This window comes from Haemaphysalis longicornis, unplaced genomic scaffold (genome assembly GCF_048455015.1).
Source record: "Haemaphysalis longicornis isolate Haplotype H1 unplaced genomic scaffold, Haemaphysalis longicornis Haplotype H1 scaffold_31, whole genome shotgun sequence".
In the NCBI taxonomy this organism is placed as follows: Eukaryota; Metazoa; Arthropoda; class Arachnida; order Ixodida; family Ixodidae; genus Haemaphysalis; species Haemaphysalis longicornis.
This window is the reverse complement of record NW_027526340.1, coordinates 1,510,633-1,520,625: the sequence shown is the minus strand read 5'-3', so window position 1 is coordinate 1,520,625 and position 9,993 is coordinate 1,510,633. Positions and strand designations below refer to the sequence as shown.

General features: G+C 47.2%; 1 protein-coding gene across 1 annotated transcript in view; it reads left to right on the top strand.

Moving 5' to 3' along the window:
• The first annotated feature begins 3,313 nt into the window (after positions 1 to 3,313).
• LOC144177791 (uncharacterized) overlaps positions 3,314 to 9,993 on the top strand; it is a 43,385-nt gene continuing 36,705 nt past the window's right edge. The window contains exons 1-2 of the mRNA XM_077705361.1: positions 3,314 to 3,335; positions 8,211 to 8,263. Of these exons, the coding sequence (XP_077561487.1) occupies positions 3,314 to 3,335; positions 8,211 to 8,263 (75 nt within the window). The remainder of the gene's footprint in view (positions 3,336 to 8,210; positions 8,264 to 9,993) is intronic.

Sequence of the window (9,993 nt, the reverse complement as noted above, 5' to 3'; positions counted from 1 at the left end):
GTTAACGTTTAGTGTTTGGGGAGTTGGTGGTAGTGAATGCGTTGTATCAGCAGCTTCTTGACGTAGTTTGAATGAGTCAAGGATATAAGGCGCGTTCGTAGCCTCTCATTCTGAGTCGGTTTTGTGACGCAGTGGGAAGAGCACCATGTACCTCGCGTTCCGCCCACAGGTAGTGAATGCGTTGTATCAGCAGCTTCTTGACGTAGTTTGAACGAGTCAAGGATATAAGGCGCGTTCGTAGCCTTCCATTCTGTGTCGGCTTTGTGGCGCAGTGGGTAGAGCACCATGTACCTTGCGTTCCACCCGCAGGGTCGTGGGATCGAAACCAGGCGCCGGTAAGTATTATTTTTTTATTTAGTGTAGGGGGAGGGGTGCGGACCTGTTGTTGAGAGTGAGGACGGTAGCGTGATGCGGGAGAGGAGGAGTGGGGGGAAGGGCGCACCTGGAACGGCTGTTGCGGACGCCGAGGCACGCCAACGCCGACAACGCCGGGTGACATCGTGAGTTAAAGAAATGCTCTGCATTTAAAAGAAAATTAATGGGTGGGCGGGAAGGCACTGATAGCAGTGATCATACACGCCAGGATCTTTTTGAGGGAAGCCCGGTATGGCCTGGGGCTAGCTCGGGAGACGCCCAGATTCCGAGATGAATAAGTGTACGGCGGAGAAAAGATATGCCTGGCTAAAACCCAGCGCCTTCGCCCCGAACGCTAAGATTAGAGTGTAGGAAGCAGACTCGGTAGGGTGCAGTGGCCTCCTACATTTTATTGGAGAGAGCGTAGGCCCAGCCAGGAGTGGGAGCGGTGCAGACATGCGGCCGCCCAGGCGCTCGGTCATGTTCGTTCTTCGTTCGGACAGAGGGCGAGTGTCCAAGCGTAGTAAAGCTGTCTCAAGGTTCATTCGCTCACTCGAGTACTTTGGTCAAGCGCTAAGCATATGGCACGTGGGCACGTGGGCACGTGGACACGTGGGCTGACAACAGGAAGCAAAGCCTAGCCGTTAAAGCCCTGCTTACATTTCTTGGTGACTCCTCTTTGGATTCTCGCCTCTAGGTTGCGGTTTTTTTCTAGGTTTTCTAGGTTGTAGGTTTTTTATTTTTTTCATGGATGATAGTCATGTGCTTAAAAGTGAACTGTAGTCATCTGATTCAGCGCCCCGTTGTACGTGAGACGTTTATTGGTTTACTGCTTGTACATAGTTCATTTGTCACTTTCATTCCCTATACCTTCCATATTCATTCCTTTCTCTTTCTGTCCCCAGTACCCTCCCCCCAGAGGGAAGTAGCAGGCCCAAGATCAATTTCTCAGGCCGACCTCTTCTCCTTTTTCAATAAACATTTACTCTCTCTCTCTCTCTCTCTCTCTGTTCTTCGTGGCGCGTGTCAGTGCTGACGTGCCAGTCCGGTCCACTGATGATGATCGTGGTGCGTGGCCCTCCTCCCCTGGCCAGGCCCCGCTGATGGTGATTGTGGCGCTCATGATGACGATGGCGATGGTGTCGCTACAAGAGGAACAGACAGGGGGGGGGGGGGGGCAATTGGTTAAACCTGTTTTCCAAGTATCTTTTTCGTACATAGGAGTACCGTCGTCGTAGTAGTAGAACATTGTTTTTAGAAAGAAGGGGGGAGGAGGTCGGGTATCGGCCCACACATCGTGGTGTGAGATTTGCCACGCTTTCTCACCCCATTGAGGTCCTTTTCTTCGGAGCTCCACTGTGCCCAACCCGGCTCCACTTTAACACGAAAATGTTCCAGCAGAAAAACCGGCTTCGGCCCCGGACGCGAAATTAAGAATCATGACGACTGCGAGCCGCGTGCAAGAAGGGAAAGTTTCCACCCATCGCTGGAGCCCGCCGAGTGTCGCTACAAACCTGACGTCGACAAACCTGGCCGCCTAACCCTCACTGGCGACGTCTACCGGATCGCTTGGAACACTCTTTTCTATTATCCTGAACAACTTCTAAATAGGCTCCGCTGTTCGTCTATAGTAAGGGGCAGAGTCGTGGGTTTTCACTAGCTCTGGCGACCTGGGTTCAAGCCCCAGTTTTTTTTTTTTTAAGACAGACAGTTTTTGTTTTGCTCCAACATGTTATCTTAGGTCAGTTATACGCATTCTTGCCGAAAATAACGGTGGTTTGGTATCTTTTAGTTCGCTTTATCATGCCAACACGTTTATTACTCGTTCGATTCTTCCAGTTCGGTGCGCAAAAGAGGCGAAAGTTGGATGCGTTTAGGAGGCCAGGTTTGCCAAACATATACGCGAGCGGGTCGCTGCTCGGCGGGGCCGCCGCAAACACGTGTGCGACAAATGCGGTTGGTTGTTTGTTTGGTTGATGTCCTCAAATACCGGAATATACCCACACGGGGATTGGTCAAGAAGCTCCCCACGAAAATTATTCTAAGGTGACCTTGATTACTTTAGGTGGGACAAATAGACAAGAAAAAAAAACTGAAGAAGCCCTCGAACGTAGCAGCAGTCAGGAAGGAATAGCTGACTACATAGCAGGAATACTGGCCTGTTGACGCAAAGAAAGAATGCGGGGTGGACAGAACATCCCGGTGACACAATTATATGACAGAAGCGCCAAGGGAAAGAATAACAGAAGTTGAAAATAAGTCGTGAAGCCGAGTAAAAGTAGATATAGGTGCGTGCGTCGCGTTGCAAACAAGGCTGCGGTGATTTAAAACAAAACGGCCTATAGTGTCCGGGTCGTAGCAGAATTGGCATCGAGAGAATTTAGCGGGGTCAGATTTGTGCAAAAGCCAAGAAATTTAGAGGTGCAATTCTGTCCAAAACTCTAGTAATTGTAACGTCTCACCCCCCCCCTTTCCCACGATTCTCATCATCATCCTATTGATGATCATCATCATCATCGTCTTTAACCAGCCAGCCTCCGACGCACTCGAGGCTCTAGCTCGAGACTCCGAGGTCCGCAGCGTTCCAGGGCTGTCACTCGGAGGCGGAGCATGCCGCAATGGCTCGAACTAAGGGATCCACGAGCAACTCAAAGATTTCCTCCTCCAGAGGCAGCAGCAAGACGGGTTCAACCTTGAGTCGCACTTCCAAATCGGGCACGTCCGCTACTTCGGGTTTCGGGTACGACACATGGACACCTGGAACGGCGGACAAAGACCGAGGTGTCTTGTCAGAAGGTCAGCCCATTTTTAGTATCACCTCGCAGTTAGCAATGGTTAGCGAAGCACCGGTCCCACCACATCCACCATGACTACCACCGATAAAACCAGACATCCGTTGGTTAGCGAAGCTGGCGCGCATACCCCCGGACCGCTACCTCCGGAGCTAAGGGTTCGGAGGATGGCGGTCCGGGCGTTGGCACGTATGGCCGAAGAAGCACGGCCCCTCACAATGGTATACACGGCAACGTTTCGTTTGACTACGGCAGTGGTATTTGGCGACTTCGGCCCGCTGGCCGCCACCTCCCGCTGAGGCGGGGGCCGCTCACAACGCCACTCGCCGCGGTATGTACGTACTCGAAGCTTATTCACGGAGGTCTGGTAGTTTATTGGTGCATATACAGGCGGGTGGACGCACGAGCCGACTTCGCGCAGTGGACGGCCGTCGAGGCGGTGGAGCCACCTTTCATTAATGTTCGCGCCAACGTTGCTGTAGAAGCCTACGAAATGAGTACACGAGTTGCCTGATTCGTTTGGTTCTCACTGGCGATTCGGTCCCAAGACGCGCAGAGCCTTACTAAACGCATGCTCACAGTGCAGAGGTTCCTCATGTAGCTGTGGGTGTTTTCCGGAGGTCTAGTGCCCGCGTAAGGCGAGGGTAGGACAGTCAATCCAATGGGAGTATATATTTGCGCGTTGGCTCAGCGGTTCATATGCATAGACGTAGCTGTTCTGAACGGTCACGCGAGCCAAAGAAAGCGCCTATTGGAAAGTGGAATAGCTCTGTTGTAGCGTTGCCCAAATGATGTGAAGCGCATATTTATTCAATAATGCTCATGATTTTGATTTGATTGTGGGGGTTTAACGCGCCGACGCAACTCAGGCGATGAGGCGCGCCGTAGTGGAGTGCTCCGGATTAATTTTGACCACCTGGGGATCTTTAACGTGCGCCGAAATCTCGTACACACGGGCGTTTTTGCTTTTCGCTTCGATCAGTATTCAATCATGCAATTATATCTCCCTGTGAATGATCTGCAGTCTTGCTTGACCAGACGAGGTTTTTTTTTTTAAATATGAGGAGTAAGAGCTTTTTTTTCATTAGGCGCAACGTACGCCAAGTAGCTCGAAGAGATTTCAAGCTAATCGAAGTAATTCTGAGTGATTCGAACTTATTCCCACTCATTCTGGTAATTCTGCGAGTACGAAACCCAAGGCAATATTTCCTTCAAATTTAGGACAATTATCGGATCCGTATTTTAAATGTGACTTCCTGCTGTTTTAGGCTCTCTAATCTTAATGGTAAAGTTGTGCATTTGTGTATGTGTAGATTTATAATGTATACTTGCCTGGTACGCCGATACTTTATTTAAGCTATGCAACTACTGAACGAATAGATAAAAAAAGGCACTTAATTTTGATATCTCAGCCTTTTTTTTTTATGCGATCACACCTCATTTTTTTGCTGATTGTAGGCCTGTGGTCGAGGTTGTAGACGTATTGTAAGTTGTACAAAACTACTTTCATGGTTTCTGTGTTGGCAAATTGTATTAAAAAGCAAGCAAATAAAGAAGCAATTTCATATTCTTCACATCTACTGCGGCTTGCCGGAATGCTCTCGAAGCCGAATATTATATCTTCAATAGGCAACCTCATTTCACGATATACTTCTTTCTTGTCTCTACTGTTTTTGTGTAGGGATGCCATAACTCCACATTCTTTGCCCTCAGCTGACCGTAAAAGTAATATATATGCGTCCCCCACAACATCACTTTGAAATGTCACTCCACTCGGTGCAGTGCGCTATTTTATTACATTTTTAAATGATTAAAAACTTCTTTAGGTGCAACAAGGAAGCCGGTCTGTTGGTCAGTAATGCTTTATACGCATAGTAATATGCCTTGGTGCCTAGGTGCTTTCATGGACGACCACTCAAATTGCCCCTAAAATATATACCCCGCAAAGCATTTGTATATGGTAGTGAAGCAGGCTTTAAAGGAGCCATGAAGAGAAAACACAAGTTTGGTTCATTCGAAAGATTGCCTCGTTAGAACCATAACGACACCACTTATAACGCAAACTTCGCTCAAATAAGCTACATAATTAGGAAAAACGGGAATGGTCATGCGACCCACCAGCTCATTTCCCGCAACAGAACCTATGCCGTCACATGGGCTAAGCTCTGCGATTGGCGGAGGCCGGCAAAAGCAAACGCATGTTAGGCAGGGCTTACAGCTTGCATAGCGAGCTAAATGCCCGTGAAACATACTGCACATTCTTTTTATGACAAAGAACGGTGGAGTAAACGGTTGAAGGTCCGAACGAACTCGCAAGCGTGTGCGCCAATGCGTACGAAACTAGCGCGCCGGCCGAGCTCGACATCTCGCCGTCGCGCAGACGAATTTTCGGGTTCGAGGCTCTTCGGGGCCAACGAACCGTTCCAGCACGCACAGCCGCGACCTTGCTTCGTATCGTAATCCCTTCACAGGAGGTTGGCCGTCATATCGCCAACCAGCAAAGGTAAAAATAGAAACGAGGGGAGTAAGGAACAGCAAGAAGCGACGAGATAGTGCCAGTCGTCGCGTAAGTTTCGAATGGTGTTAGTTTGCTGCTGTCGTTACGAGCTCGTTTCCAGTTTACAACCACTGAAAACTTCAGTTTGTTCAGTTACGGCAGGGACCCTTACGTTAGCTCACTCCTGGAACATGCTGGCGCTCGTTGCCGACTTCGTCAAATCGCTCTGACCTTGGGGAAAAAAATGCCGTAAACACCGCGCATTGACGCTCGTATCTTTCTGGTCGAAGCAGAGAGCTCGCGCGAACGGCTTTCCATACACGACACCGGCCAACTGGCATAAGTGATACTGCTACTGAAATTGAACTATTATTAACCGTAATCAAAATACGGCACATACGTACCAGTCTATATTCGTCCGTCGCGACGGGGCTGACGAGGCAGCGGTGCCGACGGCTGGGCGTTCATCTGTTGTGGCTATCGCGGAATGGTCGCTTTCCCGTCCACCGCGTATCCCACAACTCTTGCCGCTCGTGCACTTAGAAGCATTGAGCGTTATTGTGGTGTGAGGTTGTTAAATGCAAGCCCGAGCTCCTCGGCGAGAGTTTTGTTCTCCGGATCAGGCGATTCCATGACTAGGGCTGCGGGTGCACTAGGTTTTACTAGTATTTTTAAAATGGCCGCCGTCTCGATCGACTCCCGCGTGTGGGTGCTATATGGAGTCGACATACTAAGTATCTGTTTCATGGACCGGCTCTATGACGCCATTGTACACGTCACGGAATGTTCAATTTTAGCGGGAGATTTAAAATTTTGGCTTAAATTGCCTTATTTATCAGTGAATAAAGCATCATTTGCTTCCGGGAAAGCGCTTGGGGTACTATGAAACACCTAATCTTTCGAATAAAACAAACTTTTGTTTTCTCTTCATGGCTCCTTTAAAGAAAATGACTGTATAGGTATACTTGAGAATGCATAGGGTAATAGAGAGGCTATTAATAGGCCGTATAGCCTTCATCATTTGATCTGACTACTTCTAATGCCCATAACAATATCCTTCCCGCAATGTAGCTGTGTAATTAGTGAAGCCGACTTTAAAGGCACCCGCCGCGGTGGCTCAGTGGCTAAGGCATTGTCCTGCTGAGCACGAGGACGCGTGTTCAATTCCAGGCCGTGGCAGCCGCTTTTACGATGGAAGAGAAAAGCAAAAACGCCCATGCGTACGAGATTTAGGGGCATCTTAAGGATCCCTAGGTGGTCAAAATTAATCCGGAGCCCTCCACCACGGCGCGCCTCGTCGCCTGCGTTGTGTCGGCGCGTAAAACCCTACAATCAATCAATCAACTTTAAAGGCGGTCGCTGTATTGCGTATTAAATAGGTGAGGTGTCCAAAGACATGTAATAAAAGGCCCCAATGCCTTCATTCTTTATTATGAGACTGCTTATGTTGCTCCCAAAAACGTCTTTCTAGCCATGCACTTCTGCAAGGTAATGAAGCCTACTTAAATGCGCTCTTTTTGCAGCGTTTTATAGGGGTACATACTCCTATGGAAGTATTTATTAAAGGCTACAAGTCCTTCACAATTTCGTACCAAGAACCGTTACATTTCCCCTGAAATAGTAGTGAAGCAGGCTATAAAATGGGTAGTTGTGCGTCAGAGGTGCTTACGCATTTATCCCATGATTCCCACTTATGAGTTTCTGCATTTTTGTATCGCTTCTCCCTACTTTGAGTCGTTCTCAGATTATTCCGCAATAATTACTCGTTCGTGTTTTTCTTCAGCCTTTCTATGCGACGAGACTTCAAGGGTAGTGCCAAAATTTTTCGTGACTTGGTATGTCTAGCTATAATGCAGAAAATTTTGCCACAGTGAACAATAAAACTGCAGAGTAGTTCAACATTATAACCAGCGCTTCTTTTTGTGCGAGCTGAAAAAATTCGCCTGTGAGCTTCACGAAAACCACATCTGAGTGACTAGTCATTGCGATAAAACGAGCAAAGTAGGGCCATGACAGACGGGCAGCATAAGATTTGATTCGTCGAAATATCTGTTGTGAGGTAATGCAACGCAAGCATGACGTATTTCATTGCGCCATGCCATAAAGCACATTCCTTTTATTGAGTCAGTTCGTGTGTGTGCCAGCGTTATTCGGCAAATTCGCATTCTCAGTTGGGCCGAGTAGTCATACATGTGCACAGAATCGGGGTGCATGCCTATCGATTGTGTCCACAGCACTATCGATCGGCTTGCATCCCTGCACTGTACTGTAATCATATCGTTTCCTGGCTGTAAGCGCGTAGGGGTGACTCCAAACGAAAGACCAATAATCCATGCCAATAATCCAAAGACCCACAATACCAACTAGCTCGATTTTCGTTACTTCTCCAATAATCCCCTTGGCAGCGCGTCCATACAACGTGATCCCTCTAGCTATCACGGAAGCAAAAGCCAATAAGCTAAGTAGCGATAATTATGCAAATTATGCAATTTTTGTAGCAACCAATTTATTTTGTCTAATAATCTTTAGAGGTTACCTTGCCAGAAAATTTTTTTTTTTCTTTCCAGGATCATGGCGAAAAGGCGCAAGACTTGTGACGGTCCTCGTGCTTTTCCTCCTGGTAAGCAAAAGTTAGCTGAAGATGTATTGATGGATCTTCGGCTGCATGGCGCATTGTTGCAGGCTTCGGTCGATCTTTATTTATTTATTTATTTATTTATTTATTACAAATACTTTCAGGGCCCATAGGGCACAACAGAAAGGAGTGGTAAACTTAAAAGAATACAATGTGCAGTTTTTACGACAATGGATTGTTTGAGATGCGCGTACGACAACAATGAATGTACACTGTTTACACAACAGCAAAATAATACACAATCTCCTATGACATTCTACGAGCAAAAGGTGTTATGTACAGCAGTTTTGAAAAGGGTTGTATCAGTAATTGATGCTATGGCGGCAGGGAGGTGGTTCCACTGTACACTCGTTTTAGGAATAAATGAGTCATTGTATACGTTAGTACGACAAGACGGCAAGCCGACTTTGCAACTATGGTCCGCTCGAGATGAAATATAGCGACGCGGGGTAATAAGTTGTTCTTTTAAGGTAGGGTTATGGTGATATATTTTGTGAAATAAACACAGACGAGAACATCTACGGCGCACTGACAGGTCAGGGAGGTTAACCGTTTTTTTCATTGACGAAACACTGGCAGTACGTGAATAGGACGATAAGATGTAGCGAGCGGCACGATTTTGAATTGATTCCAGACAATGAATGAGCGTGACCTGATGAGGATCCCATAATGCGCACGCGTACTCTAATTTGGAACGGACAAGCGTTTTGTAAAGATTAAGTTTAAGGGAGGTAGAAACGGTTGAAAAATGTCGGCGTAAGTAGCCCAGCATGCGGTTAGCATTGCTTACAACGTATTCAATGTGGGTATTCCAAGAAAGGTCATTAGAAATGTGAACACCTAGGTACTTATAGCAATTAGCAGAGAGCAAGGGAACGTTATCTAGGAAATACAGGCAAGCATTGGTTTTAACAGTAGGGCGAGATATTTTCATACTTTTGCACTTAGAAACATTTAATTGCATACACCAGTTATTGCACCATTTAGTAACGCTGTTAAGGTCATTTTGAACGTCAGAGGAGTTAGAAATTTTGTTATAAATTACACAATCATCCGCAAACAATTTTATCGACGAGAATTTAACACAGTCGGGCAAATCGTTAATAAATATCAGAAAGAGTAGAGGCTTGCGGAACACCAGATGTTACATCACAGGTAGAAGACGCGCAGTCATTAGCGAAAACATATTGAGTTCGGTTAGACAGGAAGTCTGTAATCCATGCAAGTACTAGAGGGTCAAGGTTTATCTTCCTCAAGCTTTAAAGATAGGCAACAGACAGCGAGAGAGAGAGAGAGAGAGAGAGAGAGAGAGAGAGAGAGAGAGAGAGAGAGAGAGAGAGAGAGAGAGAGAGAGAGAGAGAGAGAGAGAGAGAGAGATGATTCAAGCAGGTGGTCGTAGCAGCACAGTGACGGTGGCCAGCGGCCGCAGCTTGGTGGTGACTTCTGCGGCTCCTTTTAGGCGGACTTCTTATAGATATGCTCAAAACCCACGTTTTATTCCAGCTTCAGAAATGCGCAGCTCGGCGCAATCTGCGCGTGATATTGCTGTAGTTAGTCGTACGCCTCTGCAGAAGAAAGTGTGCGGATTTGTACCTCGCATTCTTTGAGCGGCTGATTCGTATTCCGATCGTTGAGACGTTAGGGGACAAACACTAGGGTGTGCTAGAAAACTTAAGCAGGGGTTGATTTCTCGTGTAACGTTGCGATGTTGGCTG